We start from the raw sequence: 13,761 nt of genomic DNA, 5'->3' as shown, positions 1-13,761 counted from the left end.
CATGTGAGATAGTATGAGTGTTTATCAAAGCTAACAGGCAAAAGCATAACGGATGTGAAACCCTGGGTATTCATGCTACTGCCTTCATTTTAATAGGTATCACACAGACTTTGTTCTGGCTGGAGCCAAGTGGCAGTTTTTCACAAAGACATTATTTATTACTGTCAGCAGAAAGTTATATTATTGACTAGTAGCACCAGCACACTAGTGTCTGCTACATGTAAATAAAAGTTTATGGGAAAATGTTTGTGATATTATGCGGGAAGTCAGGAATGGGCAGGCTGAATCAACTATCTATTGTACAAGATTGACTCCCAAGCCTCTCTCCCCACAAAGTAGACTATGTATGACTATCAGTGTCCAAATAATGTGTACCAGGATTATGTCAAGACTGTGTGAATGAATAGTAGCTGAATGTTCCATAGTGGTTTTAGAGCGGTAAAAAGCTTATTGTAACATTAGAATGAGATTTTTTTAAATGCTATTAATTTAGTGTGTAAACTAATGTAAATGTTAATATGTGACTCTTATCATAGTAGCTCTTTTTATTCTTGTCTTTGATTGATAATTTGAGATGGAGTCGTGCAGTGTGTCATAATATTTGCTTTCTATTGCTATGGTAAAACACTGACCAAAAGTAATCTTGGGAGGAAAGAGCTTCTTTCATTTTACCTTCTCATGTAGCAGCCTATCTCGGAGGAAAGTCAGGGCAGGAACCTAGATTAGAACTGAAGTCGATGCCATGGAGGAGTGCTATTTACTGGCTGGTTCTTGGCACGCCGCCTGCCCAGGGATGGCACCATCTACAGTGGGTTGGACCATCCTGCATCAATTACTAATAAAGAAAATACCCCACAGCGTTGTCTAGTTTTCAGTTGTTCCTTTTTTTTTTTTTTTTTTTTTTTTTTTTTGGATCACTCTAGCCTGTTGTGTCAAGTTAGCAAAAAATAAGCAGTACACTTTGTATATTGAACCTCCAATCTTTCTGCTTTGTCCTTGGGTACAGGGATTTCAAAAGAGGAACCTCCACTATGCCTAGCACAGAAGTCCTTAAATGAACTTTATGATGCCTTTCCAAATCTCTTGCTGTATGTGTGCAAGAATGTCCAGCTAATACCAGTTTCTAGGAAATAAAACATTCCTGAGTTTATGTTCGTGTAAATGAGATGATCTTACATCTGACCTTTTAGGTTTGCCTATTTGTAATGAATCTCTGCAGTGGTATTGCAGTGAAAACAATGAACAATTAACAAATTGTTTGACAGATTATGTAATTCAGTTGAGTAGTAAATCTTTGTATGTGTCTTAGCAATCATTTTAATGTTTATTTCTTGAAGGACTTAAAGCCTAGTAATATAGTAGTCAAATCAGACTGCACTTTGAAGATCCTTGATTTCGGACTGGCGAGGACTGCAGGGACGAGTTTTATGATGACACCTTACGTGGTGACTCGCTACTACAGAGCACCAGAAGTCATCCTTGGCATGGGCTACAAGGAGAACGGTCAGCATACACTTTCAGTTTGAAATATTCTTCTGATTTAGTTTATCAATAAGTTTTTTATATACTTAAATTGAAGTACATGGAGTTAAGTGTGCATCTGTGTTTCAACTTTATCAAGTATTTGAACATTTTACCACAAATGTTTTGGAAAGCATGAGGGTCTTGTCTTGAATGTGAATGCTTTCTATCAGCCCTACTCTAGACAGAGAATTCTGAAACTAGGGTATCATGAACATGTACTTCTTAATAATTTCATCATAGTAGTAATTCTAGTGTATATTGGTCATACTTGCTTGCATCTCCAACACTTTTAATCAGTGTTAATAGTAGTATTCACAGGCTTGGTGTAGTGGCACACACCTTTAATCCCAGCACACAGGAGGCAGAGGCAGGCAGATCTCTGTGAGTTTGAGGCCAGCCTGGTCTACAAAACAGGTGTCAGGACAACCAGGGCTACACAGAGAAAACCCTTTCTGAAAAACAGACAAAAAAAAAGATAGCACACACTATAAACTCTGAAAGCTACTAAGGCCTAGTTCTGGAAAGTTACTCGGCCTCATATGCAAAGCACTGGTATTTGATTAAAGCCTGTGTCCCTCCTTAAGGGGATTGCATACAGTGTGATGTTGAATTAAACCATAATTTCTTATATGTGGCATATTTCTAGGGAGGAAATTGCACACTAGTTCACTTTGAATTGGGAAACTGTTAAGTTCATTTTGGTTCTTTATATGCATACACAACACACACACACACGCACACATACGCACACACACACAGATGATACCATTGTAATTAGGGGCCTTCCTTAATTTCCCTCTTCATTTTTGAGCTAATTGAAAACAAGCACTTTATATAGCAACTATCAATTTTTAAAGTAAACATGCTATTCTGTTTTCTTAATCTCAACATAAAGTTTAAAGTTTTTGAGAATTGCTGTGTAAATTGCTGTTGCTTTTGCTGTGGAACTTTTATCACAGAAATTGCACCATGTATTAATGTCCTGTGAATATGATCTTGACATAGTTCCTTATCAGTAAGTAGAGAAGCTATCATCAAGAATTGACATACTGGGACTAGAGAGATGGCTCAGTGGTTGAGAATACTGTCTGCTCTTCCAGAGGTCCCGAGTTCAATTCCCAGCAACCACATGGCGGCTCACAACCATCTATACCCTCTAATGCCCTCTTCTGGCATGCAGGTGAACATGCAGATAGTGCACTCATAAACATAAAATAAAAAATAATAATAATTCAAAAAAGAATTGACATACTGTCCTCACTATGAGTCACATAGATCATCTCATTGCTTATCCTGCCTGTTCCCCAGGAACCAAGTCAGATCCTTCACTCACTACATTAGCCAGCAGGAGGTGACATACAGATGTCTTTTCAGCTCCTATCTCTGTCTCTGTGTATGTCTCTCTCTCCCCCTCCTCTCTCTTTCTCTCCCTCCCCCCTCTTTCTCTCTCTCTCCCCACCCCACTCATAACTACATTATCCAGCAAGGGGTGACATACAGATATTGTCCTTTTACTCAGTCTCTGTCTCCCTCTGTCTCTCTCTCTCTGTCTCTCTCTCTCTGTCTGTCTGTCTGTCTGTCTCTCTCTCTCTCTCTCTCTCTCTCACACACACACACACACACACACACACACACACACACACACACTTCTTGTTTTGCTCAATTGCAGAGCAGTTAAGAATGTTTTGGAAAGTTTGGGGTAATCTAATCTATTTTAAACTGACTGAGCAAATTAGACCCCTTGTAGCAAGTTTTATAATATGGTGGTCTGCTAGGAGACTCTTTGTAGATCAGTATGCAGGTGCTTTGATACTACATTCAGCCAAAACTAACTTTTAAACCCAAAGCAATTTGGTTTTACAAGTTAAAAAAATAAAACCAAAACAAAACAAATGAACAAAAAACTTCAAATAGAAATAATGAAAAACATTTGTTTACCAGGGTTTCTCAGTAGATAAGCTGGTCTTTCTCTGTGCATTTGTTCCTTTATGGGTAGAGATGAGTATAAACTTAAAAACATGTTGCCAAGAAAATAACTGACTTTTTAGTTCAGAATAAACAAAGCCTTTTCAGTTAAATAAGCCTGTGAAACCTACTTTGAAATTTTCTAGAAAAGAAATAGATTGATATTTTATTGCAATTCAGAGACATTTCTTTCTGTTTTAAGTATGCTAAATTATTTCTGCTCATGCTTTTTTTTTTAACTTAAAGAGAGAGTAAAATGCACAGTTAAACCTCAAAATAGTACATCTTATTTTTATAATTTTATACATTCTTAACCTTATTTATAAAATTTGTTTCTACTTTGTATGTTACAAGCAAATTCTCAGTTATAAGATACAGGTTTTGCATGCAATTTCTGTGCATACCTCTCACTTTAAAATTAGATATGTAATTAAAATGCCATAATACATGTTTTCTTTTGTGAATCAAAACTTTTTGAAAAGCATTTTATGTTTTAAATTATTCCATCATTTGAAATTGAAGCCATCTTTTTTGTGATGTTCTGCAGTTTCTTAGATGATGCAGTCATATTACGCTTCTTTGATTTTAATGACCTTTTGCTTTGCTTTTCCTTCTTTTGTGCTGCAAACATATAGTGGATTTATGGTCTGTGGGGTGCATTATGGGAGAAATGGTTTGCCACAAAATCCTCTTTCCAGGAAGGGACTGTATCCTTGTGCTGCTGGAGCAGATTAATTAGCTAGGTGATGAACTTCCTTCTGTTTGCCAATGAAAGGAATATATGCTATATTTGTACATACAGGTTTTTAAGTAGATGTAAAGTTTGTGGCTGTTACAGTTCAAAGTATTGTTGAGCTAAGAAACTAAAATGTTTGTAGGCTGCATCTGGCAGCAGGACATACAGTCTCTGCTGGTAGTCAGAGCACATTCCCTGTCATTCATTTTTATTTTGTATTGCTTTTTATAATTTTAAGTGTATATGGTGTGTGTGTGTTGGTTTTTTTAAGTGTTTATATATTTTTCTTTTTATTTTAACCAAAATCTTTCTGTTAATGTCATTGCATTTTGTTTTCAGTTGACATTTGGTCAGTTGGGTGCATCATGGGAGAAATGATCAAAGGTGGTGTTTTGTTCCCAGGTACAGATCGTATCCTTATCTTTGGCCTAAAATATAGTCTTTAAAGGTCAAAATGTATGGTAACACATCAGCCTGGTCAGGTGGAATGTATTTGTCTCTCCCTAATACAAAGTATTGATAAATTACTTTTCCAGAATACCACCTCTTATTTGACATAGACTTTCCTTTTCCTCGTTTATTGTTTCATATGTTAATTTTGAAACCTGCTCAAGTGTAACTATATATAGTTCCTTGATGGCTTTAAGTTGATTAACATAAAAAATTATGGCTTTCACTAAAAATTTCTAACATTTGAGTAAATCATTAACTATTTTGAAGGTAGCATAAATTTTGGAATTACCTGTTTTTCCTGTTAGTCTTTTTGTTTGTTTCTCCATGTCTTTTTGTTACTGTTGTGTATGGTGTGTCTTCTTGTCTCATTACATTAACATAACAAGCTGAAAATGTCATCGAGAAGTTTCCTATGTTGGTAATTAGCTTGAGATTCATGCTTTTAGTTCATCAATGTGTTTATATTTATGTTAACAATGATGTGTCGATCAGTGAGTAACACAGAACTGTTTTAGGTGGAATGAAAATATTCACATCACAGTGAGAATGTGTGGGACATTAATCTTCAGAGGTTTGGAGTGTAAAGCCTAGAAGGAGTAAGACCAGAAAGTTCTCGTCTACAGCACACTGAGATAGTGGCTTCACTTTCATGCGTTTCAGAGCTTTACAAACATTACTAACATAGGCAAACTCAAGAGTGGCAAAAGAAAATGCTACGCTTATCAAAGTCATCATTTTTATTACTATTAGTGTGAAGAACTCAAAAAAGGAGGCAGACTAGAAATATTTCTTAACTCTCTAGGCAGTGCATTTACATTTTTTTTAAAGATGTATTTATTATTTATACAGTATTCTGCCTACCACAAGAAAGCACCAGATCTCATTATAGGTGGTTTATAAGCCACCGTGCGGTTGCTGGGAATTGAACTCGGGACCTTCGGAAGAGCAGACGGTGCTCTTAACCTCTGAGCCATCTCTCCAGCCCGCATTTACATTTTTGAAGAGCTGGGAGAAAGGCACATTTTTAAATGTTAAAATTTTTGCAGTTCGCATTTAGAGTCTCTGTATAATAACGATAATTTTTAGTTATAATTTTTATTTTGAATTTGCTTATCACCATTTTATGGTAAAATTAGTGTTTATGTACACCTGCACACATGCATGCACACATAGATACACTAAATAAGATTAATAAAGCTTATTTTATTGATCATTCTTATTCACTTGTAATCATTGCCTTTTATAAGGTGGCTTTGAGGTATAACATATATAATGGCTACATTCTTTAGGATTTTTTAATTTCTAATTTTCATTTATTTAATGTGGATATGATTAAGGTGTTGAACATTTGGTACATGGAGTATTTTTCTTAGCTACTCGATAATAGATATTGATCAATGGAATAAAGTTATTGAACAGCTCGGAACACCTTGTCCTGAATTCATGAAGAAATTGCAACCAACAGTAAGGACTTATGTTGAAAACAGACCTAAATATGCTGGATATAGCTTTGAGAAACTATTCCCTGATGTGCTGTTCCCAGCTGACTCAGAGCATAACAAACTTAAAGGTAAGTTTTATGAATGTGTGCACTAAATTTTGTTTTGGTATGCATGTATGGGAAGAACATATAGTCATGTTCTTAAAGGATCTAACTCCAAATTTTGTCTGCTAGTGGAACACACAAAAGTTTTGTTCTTTTGCCTTCCTCTTTTCTCTATACAGACATATACACATAACTAAAAAATGCAGTAAATCAAGCTGGGCAGTGATGGTGCCTCTAATTTCAACACTCAGAAGGCAGAGGCAGACAGATCTCTCAAGTCCAATGCCAGCCTGGTCTACGGAGTAAATTCTAGGACAGCCACAGCTACATTTTTTTTTTTTAGTATTCATAAAAATAAACATTCTTTTTTAAAACATTGGGTTTGCTCTGTCTTGGGTGTTGTGGAGCAGGCTAGCCTGGGCACGGTGACCTTTGGGTGTTGTGAAGCCAGCTAGCCTGGGCACGGTGACCTTTGGGTGTTGTGAAGCCGGCTAGCCTGGGCATGGTGACCCTTGGGTTTTGTGAAGCAGGCTAGCCTGGGCATGGTGACCTTTGGGTTTTGTGGAGCAGGCTAGCCTGGGCACGGTGACCCTTGGCTTTTGTGGAGCAGGCTAGTCTGGGCACGGTGACCCTTGGCTTTTGTGGAGCAGGCTAGCCTGGGCACGGTGACCCTTGGGTTTTGTGAAGCAGGCTAGTCTGGGCACGGTGACCCTTGGGTTTTGTGGAGCAGGCTAGTCTGGGCACGGTGACCCTTGGGTTTTGTGGAGCAGGCTAGCCTGGGCACAGTGACTCTTTTGCTTCTGCATCTGCAGCTCAGCAACCGCAAGCATGTGTACCACCTACCTGACAAAGACAGTTTTGGTTTTTTGGTTTTAAGTAAAAGTAACCTCAACTTTCTAAAGTGAATAATTGGGGAATCTCATGGTCAGGTGTATATTAATGTTATTACTTTTGCAGCCAGTCAGGCAAGAGATTTGTTATCCAAAATGCTAGTAATAGATGCATCCAAAAGGATCTCGGTAGACGAAGCTCTCCAGCACCCGTACATCAACGTCTGGTATGATCCTTCGGAAGCAGAAGCCGTAAGTTGTTTTCTTAATGTTTGAAGAAAATACTGCAATCTTAGAGCTATGGTTAAAATTAAATTTGAAAGGGTACTTGTCATTTTAAATAAAAATGCAGATAGATGATGTTAGTATTTTCCTAGTTTTTCATGAAGAAAATATTAGGTTAATGAGCTTATTTCTAAGCTTCCACACGTAGTCAAGTAACCTCCCACTGTTTGTCACTCTTGACCTGATCTAGGATGTTTGTGGGAACATCCTTAGTTAGAAACAATGTTTTGTATCCAAAGCAGAGATTTATAATATAGGTAAAGTGTGACAGTTTCAGAAGTAAGGGGGATAAAAGAAAAAAGACAAGCATCTTAATTCCTACAAAGGAATTGTACAGAACTACTTTCCAGAAAGTTAAACTTAATGATTGATTGATTCATTCATTTTTTACAAGTCTTACGTCTGGCTGATATTTCAAATAATTAATAGTATGTATACTTCGAGTAAACTAACTCAGTTGTTACTGACTTGTGTCTTTCAGCCACCACCCAAGATCCCTGACAAGCAGTTAGATGAAAGGGAGCACACAATAGAGGAGTGGAAAGGTAACACCCACCAGAGTCCATGGCACTCGGGCCTTCTGGCTTTCTGCAGTGACCTCCTCATGTTAAGGAAGTTAATGTGGAAAGTGCTTCCTTAATGTTTGAAATTCTCCACCTCAGTTATAGGCACATAAGTGTCTTCTCCTTTGTTTCTGCAACCATGTTTGGGGTGTCCCATCTCTAAAAATCACCAATGGTTGTAGTCCCAGTGTACTGTACACATTTGTTTGTGGATGCATCCATACATCTTAAAGGTGACACTGTTGGTCCACACAGCTACCTGTGCAGTTTAATAGCTGGTAAGTGCTGAGCTATAGGGAAGTTTGTCTGTCTGTGGCTAGCTCCCGTGTGAGAAGCACTGAAGGTGGACCTTCACACAGTCTGTTGCTGTAACCATGTGCTCATGTGTACATATTTGAATGTAACAGAGAGAACAGTCTGAAAGGTCATCCTGGACCAATGTTAAATGTTAGTTATTTCCTGATTCTTTTATCAAGTTGTAGTTTCTGCTTCTGTCAGCATTGTCACAGGAGTCCCAGTACACCCTCAGTCTAACCAGTAGAATGACTTAACTTACCATCTTTGAACTTGAGATTTAGTTTTTTTCTATTTTATGTGTATTATAAATACGCTTTTTCTTTGTTATTTTAGTGTACAAAGTAACAGGTTTCATTATAACATTTCAGATAGGTATATCACTATATTGTTCATATTAACCGCCTATTACCCTCTCATGTCCTCCCTTATGTTCTCTCTGGTCCCTTTCTTCTGCTAATTAGCCCCCTATGTGCTTTTGTGTCATATATATTTATATCGTCAAATGCAGGTTCCACGTAGCAAAGAAAACATGCAATATCTATCTTTCTGAGTTAAGTTTATTTTACTTAACATGATAATCTCCAGTTCTGTCCAGTTTCTGGCAAATCATTCTACTTTATGGCTAGCTAAAACCACTTTAAGACAGGGTCTCACTGTGAAGTTCTGGCCAGCCTTGAACTTACCAAGAACTGCCTGCTCTGGAGTGCTGGGATTAAAGATATGTGCCACCACACCCTTCTCATCACATTTTCTCTACCCATTTTTCTGTTGATGGGCATCTAGACTAATAGCATATATTGCTGTTGTGAATAATACCTCAGTAAAAATGGGTGTTTGGGTATCTGTTGTATTCTGCCTTAGATTCCTTTAATAGAATTCTGTTTTTCCATTTTTGGGTTTTTTGGGGGGAGGTTGGGTTTTTGTTGTTGTTGTTTTTTTTATTCTTTTGAGGAACCAGTAATTTCTGTAGTAACTATTGTATTTTTTTTTGCTAGTAGTATAAAGATTCCTTTCCCCACATTTTCACTAGCATTTGTTGCCATTGGTTTTCTTAATGGATGGTAGCCATTTTGATTGATGTTGGATAGAATCTCGGTACTGTTTTTGTAGTCCCTGATAGCTTGGAATGTTTAACTTTTTTAAAAAATATTTATTGTCTATTTGTATGTCTTTTGAGAATTTTCTGTTTACTTGAGAAAGAAACTTCCCATTAATTGGTTAGGTGATTGATTGAGTATTCAGTTTCTTGATAATTCTTTTGATGGTTGTGGGAATGTTAAAAATATACATGTGGCCAAGACTGACCTAAGACTTGTGATCCTCCTATCTCACTCTCCCAAGTACTAGGATTATACTACCAGGCAGGTACTACCATGCCTGGTCTCCAGCAAGGGGTTCTTCGTAAAAAGCTTGCACTTCAGGAAGTATATAAACGTTTGGAATTCTTTACATTTTTTGGTTCATACATTTTTCAGGATTACTTTTATGTAATTTTTAAGAGTGTATGACCTAAGATGCTAGATAATGGTAATGAACAAGTCAGAGTCATGTGGAAGAGCAGGATGTAGGGTACCAGGTACCCTTTTTTTTTTTTTTTTTTTTTTTTTTTTTCTCAGTCAGATCTATCTTTGCAGTGATTTGCTGCTGCCCCACACTCAGTGATACAAGAGTTTTAGGAAGGGATGTTGGTGCTCATGCCAGCTATAGGCTACTTGGAAGGAGCTGCTGCTGCTGCTGCTGCTTTTCATTCAATAAAAGTGCCCTCCATCCTATTCTAAAGGTGTAGGATGCTTTGGTTATAAGTCTTTCTACTTACAACCTGGTTGCATAAGGCCAGGACTCAGGAAGTAGAAGGAAGAGAAGCACAGACCCCAGCCCTCACTTTGACAAAACTGGCAAGCATTCGTAAGGCAGAGTGCATGTGTATGGCTGATACTCTAAAGGTAGTGCTGGCTCCTGACAGCAGCTGCCCTTTAGCCAGCTTGAAGTTAGAACAGAGAGCTTTGCTTTATGTCAGCATAGTCTGTTGTTGGAAATCTGAATTACTAACACCTGTGAGTCTGAAGCTTCTACGATCCTCTGCCACTGCTCTTATTGTAAAGACCCAGCTTGATGCACCTAACAGTACACAAGCTTTGAGTTAAGTATACATACTTGTGATTCACTCTGGTATCAAAAAGCTTATTTGTCCTCTTTTTCAGAACTGATATACAAGGAGGTGATGGACTTGGAGGAGCGAACTAAGAATGGAGTCATAAGAGGGCAGCCGTCCCCTTTAGGTTGGTTACAATATAAACCTGTTTGTGGGTTACTCCTTGTGTTGTCATCTTCAGGGAGCTGGGACCTGCCGGTCTTCTCCTACTTACTCAATTTGGTAGTTAAATTTGAAAGCACCAGTACACTGTTGTTTCTATACATTTGCTGTTGTCTCTGTTTTACTGATTTAAACCCAGCTTTTATTGGTACCGCTGCTGTGTCTTTAAGAAAGAAATCCCTTAGTGTTGAATATGCTTTGATTTGAAGTCTTCAGTTGGAGTAGAGGAAAGCTTCACTACAGAACATGCTGTATGTACTATTAAGTACTGATGCTCATTTGGTACTTTGTCACATGTGAAAACAAGCTCTTGGAGGACCTCTTGTCCCTCACTGTTGTGTTCATCCTTACACAGAATAGGCATGATCTTAGGTCCCAAGGTGTGGCTCAGCGGTTCCTGCCTGCTTGCTTTTGCCATCTTGGGGCCCTGAAAACTTCCCACTGTTTTTATTCTGTAAATGAGTTCTTGAGACCTTTATCTAGTAAACTTTGGCTTGAAAGTTGCTATCTATTGTTGAGTTGCTTTAACATATTCCTACCCTAGAATGAGGCCTAACTCTTAAAAGGATTTCTGTCTCTGTATGAGATATTCCTGTTTTCTGAGGTTTGGGGGTTTTTTTTAATGCAAGAAATGCTTGTTAGATACTACTTTTAGTAGAGAAAAACATTTGCTCCTCTCTCTGTGTATTAAGTGTGTATTCGTATTTGCCTAGTATTTACTAGAATCAAAGAAAGACCTGAATTTACCTAACTAGGCTGTTTAAGTTACCCTGGCAAGTCATACAATTTCTTGTGCACTGGGACACTTGATTCAGATCCCTCCTAATGGAAATGTTGTTCTTTTGTGTTGGCTTCTGTTCTATAAGATGTACACAAAGTACATTGTGCTTTTTGTGAGACACTATCAAAAGTCATTTTCTGTAGTATTTTAGTTCTCAGACTCTTTTGGTCACTTGGTACTTTGAGATCTTATGTCCAACAAAATACAGTGTAAACAGTTTTGTATGTACTCTCAATTCTTTTGGAACACACCTTAGGCCCATTCGTGGATTTTGCTGTAGGGCCATTCTCCATGTTACTTTTCACTCTGTGGCCTTTAACTTATCTTAAACTAAAAATGCATTATTGAGGAGTATAGGTTTCTAGATATTTTCAGAATCATCCCCTCGTGGCTTGTGTTAGGTCCAGTATGATTCGTGTGTCCCACTAAGCTCAAGAGAAGAAGGATGTTGACGCTGGAGGTAGGCAGAGCTCAGTCTGCAACTCTCTCTGCAACTGGTTTGCTGTTTTGTTTCTCATAGCACAGGTGCAGCAGTGATCAATGGCTCTCAGCACCCATCGTCTTCGCCATCTGCCAACGACATGTCTTCAATGTCCACAGATCCGACTCTGGCCTCGGATACAGACAGCAGTCTAGAAGCATCAGCCGGACCTCTGGGCTGCTGTAGATGACTACTTGGGCCTTGGGAGGGTGGGAGGGATGGGGAATCGGTTAGTCATTGATAGAACTGCTTTAAAAACAATTCAGTGGTCATATTTTTGAGTGATTTTTTTTTTCAGAAAATGTAGAATTCATTTTGTAGTAAAGTAGTTTATTTTTTTTAATTTCAAGTGTTGTAATTTAAAACCTAAGTTGTGTTTTTAAACAGCAACAAAAATGTATTGTATTTTTGCTGTAATTAACTGTATAATGTAAACCTAATTATTTTATCATGGTTTAAATTTTTGCATATTTGCTTTATCTATGCTGCTGATTTTTTTTTTTACTGAATTTGTAAGATTTTTGTTTATCAGAGCAACTATTATGTGGTGACTTGCATATATCATGAATTATTTAAGATGTCTATAAGTTTTTTATTAGAATTTATTTCAGATGTTTGTTCATGATGCTATCCTTCAGGGTTATGTGCTTATCAATGAGATAACCCCAGAGGAGTAAGGGAAAATAACCCGTAGCCAGTTATATTCAGGAATAACTACTGTAAATGATGAACGTGTCAAGAAACCTCCAATATTTGCTATTTGCCAATCCCCAACTTAGTTTAGGCAATTGGTAGGCAACTTTACCTAAATTTTGGAAAATACCCTGTCATCTAAAGGACAGAATAACTCAGAGCATGTCTTTAAAGATGTTGGGCTCATCCTTCTACCTTTTGAATGTCCCCACCTCAAGCTAGCAAACACTCAAATTAAGAAATGTGGTATATTCTGAACATTTGTGGCATGCTTAAAGCTTTTGACCACATGAAGTCAAGAGGATAGTTTGTGAGTATACATTTCAGTGCAGATCAACAGATGGTTCCCCTATACTAGCTATGATCCTGCTTCTGTATACACTGAGTTACTCTCCTCAGGCTATATAGGTCCTGGCACTGGTCAAGAGTCTGGACTTTCCCTCTTGTACAGTTTCTGACCTCTGGACCTTTCCCAGTTCCTGTTCCTTGGAGGGTCCGTTTGTTGATCACTAGTTTATGGTGTTCCTGGCCCTTTGATTCTACCTGTAGCATAATCCTATTTCTACTAGCTGTCAGGAGGTTCCAAAGCCTACTTAAATTTGTGTAGGTGACATTTAAATGAGCAATATACCGTTCATCTGAAAATAGTAGCACACAGCCATATGTAGGATGTCATTTTCTAAGGACTGTTTCTTCACAGTGAGCAGAGCAGGCATAGTGGTGGTTCTTTAGGCCGAGTCTTTTATTTTATTTTATTTTTTTTTATTTTTTTTTAATACCTGATTTCCAATATAATACGCAGTGTGGACGTTGAGTAGTGTAAGAATGGTGCTGCTCCTGACAAGTGTGTATTAACTGTTTACATTTTATATCTTCAGAATCCTTTCTCTGTAACTGAATTTTTCCTAAGTAAAATGTCATCAAGGTCTCCTTATTTCTGAAATGATGTCTGTAATACCCAGGCACCTTTGTTATTGTCTGGAACAAAAGGGATTCCATGTAATGAACTGGGAAATGCATACTACATGAGCTGCGAGGCTGTGGGAAGAAGCCCCTTGGAGCTCACCACCACCAGGAGGAAGAACAGGCACAGCTCAGCAAATTCCTGAAAGTCGGCTTGACCCTTTTTTGTATATTTAGTGTAGAATTACTTTCAAGTAAGGTATTTTAAGTCATTGTTGATGTGCAATACTTAAGATGAAGATGCATTAGCCTTTTATATCCTTTTAAATATAGCAAGTTAGCTTATCATGATTTCTAGCCTCCCACCTTTTAGTGATTCCTTTTCTACGT

The 13,761-nt window shown here is 37.8% G+C and overlaps 1 protein-coding gene across 3 annotated transcripts in view; it reads left to right on the top strand.

Moving 5' to 3' along the window:
• Positions 1-13,225, top strand: part of Mapk8 (mitogen-activated protein kinase 8) — a 69,235-nt gene extending 56,010 nt beyond the window's left edge. Inside the window, exons 6-12 of one of the 3 annotated variants that reach the window (XM_051141847.1) lie at positions 1,338-1,503; positions 4,565-4,636; positions 6,066-6,248; positions 7,182-7,306; positions 7,821-7,884; positions 10,401-10,478; positions 11,820-13,225. In XM_051141847.1, the coding sequence (XP_050997804.1) occupies positions 1,338-1,503; positions 4,565-4,636; positions 6,066-6,248; positions 7,182-7,306; positions 7,821-7,884; positions 10,401-10,478; positions 11,820-11,965 (834 nt within the window). In that variant the 3' untranslated portion in view covers positions 11,966-13,225. Of the gene's footprint in view, positions 1-1,337; positions 1,504-4,124; positions 4,197-4,564; positions 4,637-6,065; positions 6,249-7,181; positions 7,307-7,820; positions 7,885-10,400; positions 10,479-11,814 lie in introns of all 3 variants that reach the window. The other 2 variants (XM_051141854.1, XM_051141858.1) reach the window with 2 other exon arrangements.
• The last annotated feature ends 536 nt before the right edge of the window (positions 13,226-13,761 follow it).

The sequence above is a fragment of the Acomys russatus genome, chromosome 3 (assembly GCF_903995435.1).
Source record: "Acomys russatus chromosome 3, mAcoRus1.1, whole genome shotgun sequence".
In the NCBI taxonomy this organism is placed as follows: Eukaryota; Metazoa; Chordata; class Mammalia; order Rodentia; family Muridae; genus Acomys; species Acomys russatus.
This window is presented reverse-complemented; position numbering and strand designations above follow the sequence as displayed.